At 36.2% G+C, this 15,891-nt stretch overlaps 1 protein-coding gene across 2 annotated transcripts in view; it reads left to right on the top strand.

Moving 5' to 3' along the window:
- Plxdc2 (plexin domain containing 2) overlaps positions 1 to 15,047 on the top strand; it is a 415,814-nt gene extending 400,767 nt beyond the window's left edge. For both annotated transcript variants that reach the window (XM_047520000.1, XM_047519999.1), the window contains one exon: positions 5,236 to 15,047. In XM_047520000.1, coding sequence (XP_047375956.1) covers positions 5,236 to 5,352 — 117 coding nt within the window. In that variant the 3' untranslated portion in view covers positions 5,353 to 15,047. The remainder of the gene's footprint in view (positions 1 to 5,235) is intronic.
- Positions 15,048 to 15,891: the final 844 nt, after the last annotated feature.

The raw sequence follows: 15,891 nt of genomic DNA, 5'->3' as shown, positions 1-15,891 counted from the left end.
CCCACAAAATTCTGCAGGGAAGGTTGTCGTTCAGTGCTTTTTATTCCACTCACTTTTGGAGGATGTTCTTGTTTAAAGAGACCTTAGAGAATTATCCGCCCTGTTCCTCAAGATGCCTTGTGGGTTCCAGCAGCATTAGCATCTCCAGGAGCTGATTAGAAATGCAGAGTCCTCCACACCCATTGAACCAGAGTCTGCATATGAACAAATAACCTTTTGATTTGTGTACACAATTCAGTTTGAGAAATGCAGATTTAGTTTTGTTTTGTTTTTGGTGGTGGTGGTTCTTTTATTTATTTATTTGTTTTTTCAGACATATAGGCAGAGATTTATTTAGGAAAGCACAGACACATTCAAGGGGAAATGTGGGCCATCTCCAGAGCGACAAACAGCCGTGATTTTGTTTTGTAGTTTTCCAAAAACATGGTTTAAGAAATCTAGGACTCAAGGGCTGGGGAGGTAGCTCAGTTGGTAGAGTGCTTGCCTTACAAGTTCGAGGCCCTGGGTTTGATCCCCAGCACCGCAAAAAAAAAAAAAAAAAAAAAAAAAAAAAATCTAGGACTCAGACTCCTTCAGGTCTCCAGGAACACATGGAAGCATCGTCCCCACTACCCCACTACCACAATTTAGGAAGATCTACCTTGTGGTGTGTTTTGTTACAAGGGGGCAAGGTCTGTGGCTTCCTTTTGTTTACAGGAAGAAATCTGAAAACAATCTAGTTCATTTCATTGTCTAGATGAGGAAACAGTAACTAAGAAGATGCGCGATTTGCCATAGTCCTATGCTGAGTAATGATCCCAACCACTTTCCACCTCTCTGTTCATTAAAGACAGCCTCTCAAAATACCAGAAATTTAGAATCAGATGCTTGTCAAGTGCCGTCGTGCACCTTGGGTGTCTTCTCTCTGAACCTTGAATTTCTAAATTAGCCCCTTTTCTTTCACACTCCTGCCTTTAACTTCCTTTGACGGGTTCATCTAACCCAGCATTTTCGGTTTGCACATTGCACCTGGAGGACAGATCCCCCGCTGCAGTTTTGTGTCACTGCTAACCAAGGGTATCCTACAGGTTTGTTTATGGATATTTCAGCTAATTATCTTGCCACAGACCATTGAGACAGGTCTGGATGACTGTTCAATTAATACTACTGAAGGACTAATTAGGGAGAATTCCTACTTGCACAGCCCACCCTTGTGCCGACACATCGCTGTGGACATTTTTCTTCTGCATGTGATTAATCACACAAATAATTCTCAGAAATGAAATTAAAGATCACCCACGCATTTCACCCATAATGTTTTAAGGCATTGCATCCTGAGTCTCTGTGATGAATTAACATCACAGACTGGTTTGAATTTTGCGATTTTTAGCATACATCCTGCTCTGTTAGCAAGTGGCCCTGTGGCCTCTATCAGTTTCTGTAACAGTGTGAATCAACTATTCTAAAAGGAACACAAATTTGGAAATGTCTAAACCTCAAGAAAGAAGTTCAGTATATCCCTTCCAAAAAATGCCAAATTATACTCATCACACTTGCAAGTTCATGGCATGTACAGAATAATACCCAGGTTTCTAGACCCCTCCATCCTTGCCCTTCCCAGTCCCCAAGATAGACGCCTCACATTATAGTACCAACATTAAAGACTTTTCTATGAGAACTAAATATTTAGTCATCCTGGTAAAATCATAGTTGCCTTTTATTTTCATTTATATGAATATCTCTGAACTGCTGCAGATTGACACAAAAAAAGCAGTTTCACTTAGAACTAATTTATATAATTTTCACTTGAATTTATGAATTCTGAAGATCCTTAGAGCAAAGCAGGTGGGACAGTGATCAGAAGAACTACAACAAAGAGGATCTGTTATTTTTTTTTTAATTATGGTCTTTTTTCTGAACTTTAAAGTCAATTATCTTAAGCAAGCGGGAGTAAAGATTTTAGAGGACAAATTAGTTGTCATTTTTACAGATGAGGAAACAAAGGTCCAGAGACAATCAAATATTTATTGATGACCTCACAATTGTCTTGTGATATAAAATGACATTGCTTGTGAAACTATTCTAGGAAAAAAAAAGAAAGAAAAAGAAAAAGAAAAAAATCCAGAATTTTGGTGAAGTTGTTACTCTTTATTTGGCATTTTTAGAAGATTAGTACATCAAAGAGTTATAAAAGAACGTAAAATAATACCAAAACTTAAAAACTCCATTTGCTTGACCACATTAGCTTTCATTACAGGTTGAGTATCCCTTTTCCAAAATACTTGGGAGCGAAATATTTTGAATTTTGAATATTTTGAATTTTGGAATATTTGCATATACATAATGAGTTATCTTGGGAATGGAGTTCAAGTTTTAAAGCAAAATTTGTTGTTTTGTGTATCTTACACACAGAGCTGGAAGGAGTTTTATAAAATGCTTTTTATAATTTTATTTATTAAGCAACATTTAGTCATGTGAATTTTCCAACTGTGACATCATATTGGCACTCAAAATATCAGATTTCGTAGTACTTCAAATTTCAGATTTTCAGAGTAGAGTGTTCAACCTTTATAAATCTTAAGGTATTGATTATTATGGCAAATACCCTTTCTTTTAATTCACTAAAAAATAACTATAAAAGTATAAGCTTCCAATTTTGTCTGAATAAAAAAGGAGTCTTGAATAATTTTGTAGCTACATTAAACCTATTACATTTTATTCGAATTTAGAAATGACATGCAAACGAGTGATAAACACTGACAGTTTAGCCAAATTATAAGTGAGAGGGATTATCTGTATTTTAAATCTTGTCAAGGTATATTTATACTTTTTTTCTAAAATGAGTAACAAAAAAAAATTAAGAACAGTGATCTTTAAGGGTATGTAAATAATACCTACAAAATAAATGTGTATTGTTTTAACAGAGGAAGCATCACTGCCCAACATATTTATGCTATTTTATCTTCTATGATGAGCTCTCAAAATATATGATAAACAACATTACAATCTTTTCAGCTAGATAAAATTATTAACTTAATAATAATTATTATTAACAGAACATTATAATTTTTAATAATGTTATATTTTTAGGAGTGAAATAAAAATAAAACCATGTTCATGTTTGGGGAGTTATGCATCAGCCATTGATTTAAAAAAAATTTGTTGTAGATGGACACAATACCTCTATTTTATTTATTTATTGTTACACGGTGCTGAGGATCAAACCCAGTGCCTCATGCATGCTAGGCGAGCACTCAGCCACTGAGCTACAAACCCAGCTCCATTCAAGCCATTGATTTTTTTTTCTTATTTTCTTTTTATTTTTCTTTTCTTTCTTTTTTTTTTTTTTTTTTTTTTTTTTTTTTGGTACCAGGGATTGAACTTGACCACCGAGCCTTATCTCCAGCTCTATTTTGTATTTTATTTAGAAACAAGGTCTCACTGAGTTGCTTAGCACCTCACTTTTGCTGTGTCTAGCTTTGAACTCATGATCCTGAACTGCTGGGATTACAGGTGTGCACCAGCAAACCATTAAATTTTAAGAAGTAATTTCTAGAGTTTGCAGAAGAACTTTGGAAGTAGATTTTGTTTTAGTTTCAATGGCCGTTTGCTGCTTTACAGGTTTGTACAGCATGTAGTGATTAGGTTTTGGATATGATCCTAGATGCAGATCACTAGTACAAAATCCCTATGACACAACATCTTTAAGGGTTAGGCTTGGAAATTAGTGCTAGTTCATGGAGCATTTATTGCCAGCAGGACTCACAGTCCGTTTAGAGTTTGGAAAGGTGGAGACTGGAAACAGGGACTCAGTGGTGCTTTTTGGGGAGTGCAGTCGTGGCTTAGGAAAAGCCCAGTTGCAAAGTCTTGGAAACTGGAGTGCGACCTGTAAGGAGTGAGGACTGAAACATGTGCACTTCGACCCTCCCAGCAGGAATAACCACGGGTCACAACACCCACCTCCCTAGATTTTCTTAGCATTCTTCCACTGGTGGTGATTTTCAGTCCCACTTCAGGTACCTTGTTTTGCTATGTGTCCCTCTCAGCTAAGAAGTACGAGGCATTCCAACCAAGGATATTTAGAGACAGAACCTAATTTTATTAGTAGGCAGAAGACTATTACCTCGATTGGCATTTTTCCAATGTAGAGTGAACCCCCATTCCTACTCCTTGTGAAAAAATGTCTTCCATAGTCATTAATCACTGACTTTGGCATGTTAGTGGCAAATCTAGCAAGATACCAAATGCCAGTCTATGTCACTGATATATGATATTTGGCCTTTTTTTTTTTTTGCATTAAAATTCTTTAGATAGAAATTCTTCAATATTTATTGTCTTATTTACCCCCAAATCGTAAGCCCTTTGATAAATGGAGTAATCGTTTCTAGTGTCACTGTGGCTGTGAAATGCATTTTAGTGTCTTCTGCTGCTGTATCTTAATAATTCATTTCAGCACATCTATTTCTAAATCACAGACGATTTGTTCGAAAGAGTGCCGGGGAAAAATGCTCTCTTTTTGTCAAAACACATAACCTGTATTTTAGAACTAGTGTCTACTCTGCAATTTAACTTCATAGGCTCAAGATTGTCCACACCCTCTGATAATGGACTCCATTTTCAGGGTCCAACAACTTTAATTTTCAAGCAAAAAAAAAAAAAAAACCATAAATGGGTATCCTGAGCTTAATAAATAATTTCTTAATATACTGAATAATACTTTAGTTTATTTACTAGGAAGTCCAACACCTAATTTGAAAGCACACTTTTAAGACCTGAAGAATTTTAGTCTTGCATTTTTGGTGAATTAATAAATGAAATGAAGTAATGTCAACATTAAATTCTAAAAGAGAAATTGTCAACAGCTATATATTTAAAAGATTTGTTTTAAGTTATAGCTCACTTTTGCCTCTATATTTGAGCACTTTTCACACATAAATGTGCATAAGACATTAAAACTTGCCTGTGAGTACTCTCAGTCATCTGGGGCAGATGTGGCAAATGGACAATCACCAGCCAGGGGTCAAAGTGCCCCACTAGGAATATAAGCACAGGGCTTCGAGGGCTTCTAGAGGACATGTTAATTCCAACTGTGGTAGTAATAAGGGCTCATTCAATGTAAATTTAGTAAATTTAATTAAGTAGTCAATTAAATTAGTAATTTAATTAAGTAGTCAATCTAGAATAGTGGGCAAATATATTTTTTCTGATGCTAGGATTACACCCCAATGCTCATTACTTTTGCATTTTCTGTTTTAGAGACGTCCAAGCAGATGGCCTGCAATGAAATTTCGAAGGGGTTCTGGACATCCTGCCTATGCTGAAGTTGAACCAGTCGGAGAGAAAGAAGGTTTTATTGTATCAGAGCAGTGCTAAAATTTCTAGGACAGAACAGCACCAGTACTGGCTTACAGGTGTTTAAGACTAAAATTTTGCCCATACCTTTAAGACAAAAAAAACAAAAAACAAAAAACAAAGACATACACGCAAAGGAGCCCTAAGCTGCTGTAGCCTGAAGGAGACGAGATTTCTGGAAAAGCCCAGCCCAGGATGTCTAAAAGAAATTTTCAAGCTTATACAGGATACCATTTATATTGAGCATGGAATTCCCTCGTGGAATGACATCTATAGTTCACTCGGAATATCTCCTGTGGACTTTCCAGAAGTATAACAATATTATGATGCTTTTGGCTTAGGTGCAGGGTTGCAAAGGGATTGAGGAAAATAATAATAATAAAGCTTTAGTTCACAAGGGATCTCCATCTTTGGTTCAAATGTTCTTCTCTGATGTCTCCAAGGTAACCGTGTTCCAAAGTCTGAACCCTTTCACTCAACAGAGCAATGATGAATGTCTCAAGATTGCTGGGAACAATATAGCTCACTCGGGAGCAAAATCAAACACAAAATAAGAGATTTTTCTGTCTTTTCCAAACAGACGTGTGGCACAAGGATTTTGTTTTTCGGCTCTAGATCCATCTGTTTGAACAAGTCCATTACTTTGCGGGATGAATCTTTCATCTGTACAGGAGGTTGACAGGATGCCTGCCGGTGTCTTGGTAATGAAGGCCCTTCCTAGGAGCTGTGAAACAATTTCCAAACTTTTAGTTGAGGATTAAGAAGGAGGGAGTAGCAAATGAGGCTTTTCATTCTCTTGCCTCAGAATAAAATGTTTGATTGTTTTTCAGAAACGTTGCTTCTGTCTCCCACCTGCAAAGTCGCATGGAGCCACAGTTGCTCTTGGCTGATGGAAACAAAAAGAAATATTACCAAGAGTTCCTTGATCATTTTTGAGACAAAAATGTTAAAGGATTTTAAACATTTGCGTTTTTTAATTTTTTTTTTTTTTTTTTTTTGCCATTTCTGTGCAAAAAATCCATTTCATTGTCCATTCCTGTCCAAGAAGCCACTCAAGTCAGGATATCCCTGGTGATATAAAGAATGAAAGAACACTGCTGAATCATACAGTAATTTTCTTTAAAGCACATAGTAGTTACATAAATATATATATAAATATATTTTTGTTTATAACTAACACAAGGCAGGCTCTTGTGACTCTAAGCGTGCATTTTGTCACTAAGACAAAACAAATGCAAGACATATCACTGCATTACTTCCATAGAGTTGTAAAATAATCCTTAATATTAGAATATTTTTATGTCACTTAGCAAAAGTGGTTCAATTAATTGCAGTGCCTGTAAGTTCACTGTCTCTTTGATCCACTCTTTTTCATGCCAAACCCCTTCCCTCCCTGGCTAAAGGAAGCAGATGCTTAAACCTCTTTAGATGGAGCTGTCATTTGCCCAGTCATCACAATCCAGATTTTAAAAATTCTGCCCAGATGGAAGAAAGGAAAGAGCCACTTGAGAAGTAAGTGGCTGATATATATATACTGAGCTCCTAAAGTTTAAATTCGATACTGTGTACAATGTTATCCACAAACTGACCCATGCAACTTACATTCTGTGCCAAGAAACTGTTGGTTCTTGAAAGGTACAGTGCTCAACATTTGCAGATTCAGGTCTCAGAAAGCAGAGATGTCTCAAAAGTATCACTTTACTAACAGCTTAGCCTCTGTGCACAATGTCTGCATTGGACAGCATCAGTCCTCAGTGTCATACTCTATCATAACAATGGTCTGGCATTAGCAAGTGCTGCTTTCTATCATGTATATTTTGCTTTATCTTTTTAAGTATCTGATGAGAATGCTTTTTCCTAGCCTACTTAGTTAATGATGGCAAAAAAATAAATGAAAAGCAAGGTGATTGAAGTATGTAATGACAATCTCTGCTATAGCTGTGTTCAGTTTCTATGAGATGTCCCAGCTTATTCTTGTGGAGTGGGTTGGGTCAGATAACAACAACCAGATAATCTCCCAATGTAACTGGTGTAACTGGCATTCTACAAATACATATGAAACACATGGACAACTTCCTTTTGGGATACGATAGCGCTTCTTTCATGAGCTTTGATGGTAGGTGTGGCTTCCAACAGCAGTTGATTGGCAGTTATATAAATACTTGCATATTATGATGCAATTTCTTATACACTTCCCTTAAGCAGTAATGTTGTTCTTACACCCATCAGAGCTTGTCTTCCATTTTTACATCAAAAAATTTGATAATCTTATTTCAATAAATAAATAAAACCCTCTGGATTGTTCAGTGAGCCAAAGCACCAAGTTGCGGCAGGGTGGATTTTGGAAATAAAAAGCTGCTACTAAAGTGTGAGGAAACTTCTAGGAGAACTAAGAGTTTAAGGTGGCGAGAAGTTTGTGTTGTGTATGAATTCTTGAGTTGTACAGAGAAAATGTTGAGTGAATCCCCTTAGAAACTTCCATTCTATTTGTACTTCTGATTTGCTCTTGGTGCTCCTTTGCTGCAAAGGAAGGGCAAACACAGTTTCTGGAAATTTCAGAATGGACACCATGGCATTAAACCCTACATCTGTTATATACTAGAGAAGGTGCATGTGTACATGACTCAACATGCTAGAAGAATAGAGAAAGACTCAATAATAATTTAAAGAATAATAACAAAGGGACACATAAACTTCTGGAGAAATCAGGTAAATGGTGCTACAGAGGAATTTAACTATTTCATCTTAATTATTTGTAAAAGTAATAAGCAGTGATTAGCTAAATGTAATAAGTACCAAGAAAAAGATAAGGAAACCAGACGGCACTGACTGTAATACTGGTTTGTTTCTGAAGTGTGTGAACCTAAAGATGTACTAACAAATAGAAAACTAAAGATAAATGATAAAGAACAATCGATCACTAGTGTTATTTTGGTTTAAGATACCTAAGGCACTTGCAAATCTGTGATTTGTATTACCTACAGCTATGCTGGCCACTATTACCCACTAGCCAAATGCAAATAGTAAAATTTAAATCAGTTAAAATTAAATACAACTTAAAATTCAGTTTGCGCCACATTTCAAGTAGGGAGGCCTCTCACGGTTTGTGACTACCAACAACGCTACAATCATTGTAGAATATTTCTAGTAGAAAGTACTAGAAAGATGTTTCCTTCAGATTCTTTATTCTCGAAGACAAATTAACAAGAGAAAAGAGAGAAGATCTGGTACCTCTTCCACATACCAAGTGCTTTTTTATTTCAGAGAAAGTCCATGGAATAATGGAGAGCATGGCTTTCGAGTCTCCACTAATTTATTGTGGGACAATCACTTTCACCTTATAAGTCTCAATTTTCCTGTCTTCCTTGCAAGATTATCATGCAGACTGATTCAAACAGACTGTTCAAACCTTGTGTCAGTGTGATCCATATAAAGCACATCCTTTGGTCCAGGGCCAGCATATATTCGCATTCAAAGGAAGAATAGACCATCAGTCCAAAAGGCAGTCAAAGACAATTCAATAGATTTCTTAAGAAATTGTCAAAGAATAATGCATCCAAAAGACAAAACAATTACTTAAATTCCTTTCCACCCATCTTCCTGTTTCCTTTGGAGTTTGCTCCACAAGATATCCATCCAACTATTTTTCTTCTTCCACACCAAAATTGCCTGTGTGTGTTCTTCAGCAGGCTGGGTTATTTGTTCTGTACTCAGCTTCTCTAGTTTCTTCTGATTTCCCATTTTACACTACAGCAAAAGAAAGCCCAGAATCTGAACAGAAGGCTTCTCCTTGGAAGGCAATACTACAAATGTAATTTCATATTTATTTTAACCATGTAACACATATGTAAGAGGCTATGACATTAAAATATAAAAACACATGAAACATATGTATAACTTTTGCAAATGCAGACTATCTAAAAGGAATATAATTTCTTTAAACTCTGCTAATATTCAGATGATCTATATTCTCAATTTAGCACAATTCACCAGTTTTGGGCAAAAAAAAAAAAAATCAATGTAATTTCTTCCTTGAAGGAGTAGATTTGGTAATGTCCCTAGTATGTTGCCCATAAAAAAATATAAATAAATAAAAGTTTTTTTTTCTGGAATCCATGCCTTGGTTGAAGGCACTTGATTCTACAATAAGAAATAAGTATTTAACTACGAATAACCGAAAAGACAGAACTTGGTTATGGTTTCTTTCTCCTGTGAAATATTCTTTCGCTTTGTATTTCTTCAGGTATTTTCTAGATGTTTTATTAAAATGTGCTCCACTGATTCCAAAAGATTGTTCTTTCTTTTACTTTCCTGCTCACAACCCCCCTTTAAGCATCAGCACCTGTATGGGAATGATGGGAGGTCATCTAATCTAACATCTTCATTTTAAAGATAAGAAAACCAAGACCCAAAGAAGTGTAGTAACTTTCCCCATGTCAGCACTGGATCTTGAACTTAAAACCCCTGACAGGTGATTTTTGTTCAGTTCTTACTGCCTGCACCCCTGTGTCAGCAATTAAGACCAACCAAGCAGCTTAAAAGGCGCAATCCATCTCAACACTAACTTTATTTGCTGTCTGGATTATCTGCTGTGTTTTGTGATATGGAACATCGAACCAATCTTCCTTTCTCATATTGCTGTCTTACGAATGCTGCTATTTTTATAACAACCAGTGCTTTCAATTTCTAGCCATGGAAGGGTCTTTCTTAGTTTTGTATGTCCCCTCTTCCACCTCCCCATCTGTGACCATCCACATTGGCAATACTGTTTATCTTTGCCATTTAAATTCTTTCTGCCTTTATTTCATTTCTTTCCAAATGTACTTAAAAACTGCTACTCCTCATGACTGGTTTTCTTACCAAATATATAACATGATTTTTATTTTCTCTTTAAACTATTTGAATGTTTTGGTCCCTGTAAGGTCTTGTGAGCAAAGATTGTGATGTCAGGGCTATTAAATATTACATATTCATGTTACCTTGTGTTTATCAAACACATAACATTTTATAAGGCATTTTGTTTTATCCTTTTATTTGCTCATTCATTCCTTCAACCATTTATTTTAATTAATTATTTATTGAGCACCTGCTGCCACCAAGTTACAGTGCTAGACCTTGCATAGTGACAGAATTCAGACATATATACTGGTCAGTAAAATACAGTAAAATTCTTAAACACAACTTTGCCAATAGAACCACTCCGACTTTCTATTCTACTTAGGAAACTATAAAGTATTTGATCTGAAAAATGCTTTGGAATATAATACATCATTGTGCACCTGTGTGTTTGTTTTATTTTAAATCATCTGCTAATTTTAAGCCTAAAAATAAAAGCTACTCAATAGGTGTCACTGACTAGATAGACTTTCCAGTTCACTTCTTACTGAGTAGACTCAATAGTGCAAGTTTCACTATCTTGCATCAATATTTCTGTTTTGGCTTTTTCAATTATCAGCATGATTGTTTTAAGGTCTTCAGAAACATCAATGTATCAAAGAAGCATTTGCACTTTAGGTACGTGTGGTTGTTATGTCACTTATTAGATAGTCTCAGGTCTTCTCAATATCAGCACTATTGACATTTTAGACCTGGTGATTCTTTTTTGAGGATGGGGAAAGTGGCTCTGTATGGTGTAGGGTACTTGGCAGCTTTTATGGCTTCTATTGACTAGACTATGACATATTCATTCCTTCCTGATGTGGCAAACGTGTTTTCAGACATTGATGTCCCTTGGGTGGAGAAGAGAGAAGGGATTAGACAAAAATCTCCCTAGATCAAAGTCACTGTATTATCTAGTGATCAAAATGTGTCAGGAGCCCCCTTTTTTTTTTCCTTTTTTCATTGACTCATCATCACTAGGTCTTTATAACAAGATTTGGAATCACGAACTGTTTGAATTAAAAGAGACAGCAAAAGTCACACACAACAGCAACCCCACATCACCCTTCTCTATTTCTCCATCTGGTTTACAAATTTATTGATAGGAGATTGGAAAATTGGTTATCTCTAAGAACTTAAGAATTAACTGTTCATAGCTAGAGGTAGGACCGTTGAGTAATTATGCTTTGCTGCTCTAATCCCCATGGCAGGGACCTTTGCGTTCCATGTAGGGACTTGATACTCATACAACTTCAGTGTCTCCGAGACTTTGGGATGTTTGCTTTTGTCGTTTCACACATTTACAAATCTGTTCCTTAGTCTTTGCCTCAAAATGTGCACAGAAGTTGAAGCTTGGTGCATCTAATTTTGAGTATACCCAGATGAGTTTTCTATTTCTATTTTTAATTCCTGAAAATTTTCTTGTTTGCTTTGCCAGAATCTTCCATTTTCTAGTTGGCTAACACTTATAAAGCAAGAGTAACAATATGATATTTAAAATTGTTCTTCTATAGAAAAAACAAACAACACTGTCCCAAGAAATCGAAAATTGTAAATTTCAGAGTTGGAATGCTTAAATTTTTCAAGCCAAAGTTTGTACCATTTGATGTGCCTTATGTCAGTTTTCCTGTAAGGTCAATGATTTCCTATGAATAACTGAATTCAATCAGTTTGTACTTAGTTCTGTTTTGCATAGATTGGAAAACATGGTGGTTATACAAAAACAGTCCCTTAAAAATATTCCAGAATTAACAACAAACTCCCAACTGAACTCTCAGGCCTTCTTTGCTCTTTTCCTAAAGGATCAACTCAGTCTTTGAAAGCCTTTATAATTATTTACTACAAATGCACTAATTGAAAACCTTAATTACAAAGTCTATGGCTATTGAATATTGAAAAGCACACCTAGGGAAAAAATCTCATAAGATAGTCGTGGAAATTGAAAACTACGACCTAGAAAAAGACTCTCAAAATGTGTATAATTTTCTACTCTATCACTGTTGTATCAGCTTACAGGGTATTACATCTTAAAGTTTTGATTGAGCTGATCCTCTAACTTCAATTTAAATTGTAATACAACTGCCTAAGTATCACATAACTTATACCATCCAGTGTCCATTGCTCTCATAATGATTATTACAAAGAAGCAAGTGATAATTATTAAAGTAAAAATCACAAAATTTCTTGAATCAATTTTCCATATTAAGTTTATAGAACATATCAGCATTAGTTCTAAGTAAAACACTTATTACGAATGACCAAATCATGCATACAGGAATAAAATGGTCAAAACTTGTTATTATAAGGTAATTGCTAGCTCATTGTTGACACTGAAAGATCCTGTTACTTAAATCTAAGATAAAAGACTGGAAATAATTATATGCAAATCATAAGCTAATATTCATCTTTATCTAAGATTTATTAACATTTGAGAATTGTCCCCCAAAACCTTCTCCTAATGGAGTAAAGTAGTAAACTTTCTTGACTTGATGGATAGTGACATCATATTCCTTTTTATTCTGGTTGGAAAATCTCAATGACTTCTATCTGTCTCATAGGAGTGTGAAATTTTAGCAGCAGTCTCTCTTTTCTCTAGTGTTACAAATAGATATACATATTCAAGACTTAATTGAAGTGTCTATTACCGATGATGCGGCTCTAAACCTTTTGTGCCTATCAAATAAATACAGAGCATGAAACTTGAGAATTTTGCTATATTTGGGTGATATAAACATAGGAGTGGGTGAACAGAGATGGTTTGGGGGGTAAAAAGTAAAGATCTAAATTACTATCAGGCAGAGTTTTCAACTGTTCAGAGCAGAGTGCATATAAAATGTTCAGTGACAATTACCTCAAAGTTAGGTCCTTTGGACATCCAGACACTGGAGCACAGATTCCAAAGCTATGCTGAGTCATGTGATGTACTGAAGCACAGGATGGGCCTACTTGTTCTAAAACCCAGCCATTCCACCGCTCAGCTGTACCTCTTCTATGGCACTGATCCTAAAACCATTGAGGTCCTCGCCCAAAGGAATTGGGTTGCATAATGTCAGGTGATAACCAGAAGAGACTTTGCATTTATCTCCCTTGACTCTAAAAGCATAATCATATTCTTTTTTTTTTTTAACCAAGACTATGAGCCAGTCAACCAAACAAGTCAGTATAAAATAAAAACAAAAAAAAAATTTCCCAATGACTAGATATGAAAGGATACTTTCATCTATGGGCCCAGAGCTGGATCTCTGTGAAGTTTGACTGAGTCTCAGGACCCAGACCCCAGTGTTATTGTTGAGACATTGTAGTGACATCTCTGCAACCATTTTAAAGGCAGTTTTAACAAAAACATGCATTCATAGCAGAGAAATAAAAATTCAAGTTAAGTATCCTCCACCAGGCTACTCTGAAAATAACATTAGGAGAAATCAGAGTTTCCCTTGCAAAGAAATGTTAAGATAATTTTAGGAAAATGGACTACGTTTCTTTGGACACAGACATCTTATGTACACCATAGCAGTCTTGGGGCCCTGGCTGAGAGCGGGGGATGTCTTTTCACTGGTTGGTCAAAACAAATCTCTCATTTGCCTGCTTTGAGACATTTGGACAGTGCCTGGAAAGTACATTATTTTCAAGGGAAAAGGAAAAAAAAAAAAAAAAAAAAAAAGAAAGAGAGAGAGCCTTTTTTTCGTGCCAGTTGGGATCATGGGAACTTCAAATGCCAGGAATTTACTACTGTTTCTGGTAATTCTGCTTGTAGTCATTTGAAACATTCAAGGGTGAAAGGAGAAGTTGAGTACTCAGGGAGGGGCGGGGGGCACTGCCCGTGTTTCTTGCCAGTTGCACCAGTGCACAGAATATTTGTAATGCGTTTCGAAGTGGGTATAATCGTCCCCTTTGTCAGAATCACAAAGCCCACTGTGGCACTCCTAAAAGAGAACACTGAGGAAAATCTGACCCTATAAACGCAGTCAACCCCAAACCAAAGAAAAGCTTGTGTGGGAGAGGAGAGCACATTGCCAGCACATTTCCCACCGCTTTTGAAAGCCCCGTATGTCCAGCCCAGGACATGTCTTACAGGTGAAGGTTGATTTTGCAGAGGCTTTTCCTAAACTTCATTAACACAGAGCTTGGAAAACTGAGCATTCTGAATTTCTTCCAGGCCTCTGGGCTTCATTCCTATTCCCTCTCTCATGCTAATGACACATTCCAAGACTGCCTTCTGTCACACTAAAATAACACACATACTTTACCATGACCTGATGTTGGACATACCTGAGCCTGCAAATGTAGAAACCATTGTATCTGAATTTGCACCGATGGTGTCTCAGAGCAAAAGAAACGTGACTTCAATATGTACTTCTGCAAACTTCCTGGTTATTTTCACTGTACGGTTAATTATCTAATTTTGAATGCATTTCCTTATGATTCCATTAATTTGCCATCTATCTTTTACCTGGGGATCAGTCTGACTGCAATAATGTTTTCTTCACACAACTTCTTATACCAAGTTTGTCTGTGATTCTTCTGCTTTACAGTGTGTGGGGAATTTGTTTTTCCTTCCTAGGAATCATTTGATAAGAAATTCAGTGTATTAACTGCCAAGATGACACAATGCAACTTTTAAGGTCTGGAAGCTGGTGGTGACCAAATGTTACCTGTGTTCTTGCTGTGGATTGCAATACTCCAAACTAAACCATGTTTTTCTTACTCTCGGTTGGAGTCAACACATTTGGGATTTTAAAAGGGGGAGAGGGAGATATTTGTGTAATATTGCTGTCATATTTGGCTACATATTAAAAACAATAAATGAGCATTTTGTTTTAATTTCTTAAACACTTTTACCTTGTCTTTCAGCCTATTTTTGTCTCCTTTCCTCCATTAGTTTTCAAAACATTTTACCTATCGAGAAAAAAACTGGGTGCTGAGTCCAGAGCCACAGGCTAATGGCATGCTAGAAAATCCTTCTGCTTCTAAATTTGCAGTACTGTGGACACTGACACCAATTAGAGTGAGCTATAGAAAACAAAAGATGCAGGATGTTATAGCATGTGACTGGGTGAAGACTTAGTTCCCTGTCCCCAGCCACAGTGCCCAAACTGAATTTTCCTGCATCAGACACATGGGATTTTAACTGCCAATTTAAATTCTAGAGCGTCAATAAATCAAAGTACCTCAGTTCAGCTCTTGCCTCTGTTGTGAGTCCTGCTTTATGAGTTCCTCTGATTTTCCAAATGAGTTCCTGAAGATTCTGTATTAGTTCATCCTCCTTTTCCCAAACTGGAAATGATTGTACCTCTTTCTCAGGGGCTTTTGGATGCATGCCTCAGGTAATTTAATGGAATGTGTGAATGGAGATGCTTCAAATTCCAAATATTCTTTCTGTTTCCTCATCTGCCTTTCTTGGACTGTCCTTTAAACACCACCAAGTACACACAGGCCTGAATCCAGGATGGAGAAGCACATGGTACCTGAAGTGTCGAAAATTCCAGATGGAGGTATTTCCTGAGCAACTGCTCTGTGCAATTCAATTATGATTTTAAAATCTTAACCTCTGTATGGATCTTTTGGACTGTATTGATTAAACTTTGATATCATGGAGTAAATTCAGAACTTCAATTTTAAATGGTGTGAATTGTCTTTATGATGCCAAAAAAGGATAAATTATTCATGCAAATTATGCAACTT

This window comes from Sciurus carolinensis, chromosome 12 (genome assembly GCF_902686445.1).
Source record: "Sciurus carolinensis chromosome 12, mSciCar1.2, whole genome shotgun sequence".
NCBI lineage: Eukaryota > Metazoa > Chordata > Mammalia > Rodentia > Sciuridae > Sciurus > Sciurus carolinensis.
This window is presented reverse-complemented; position numbering and strand designations above follow the sequence as displayed.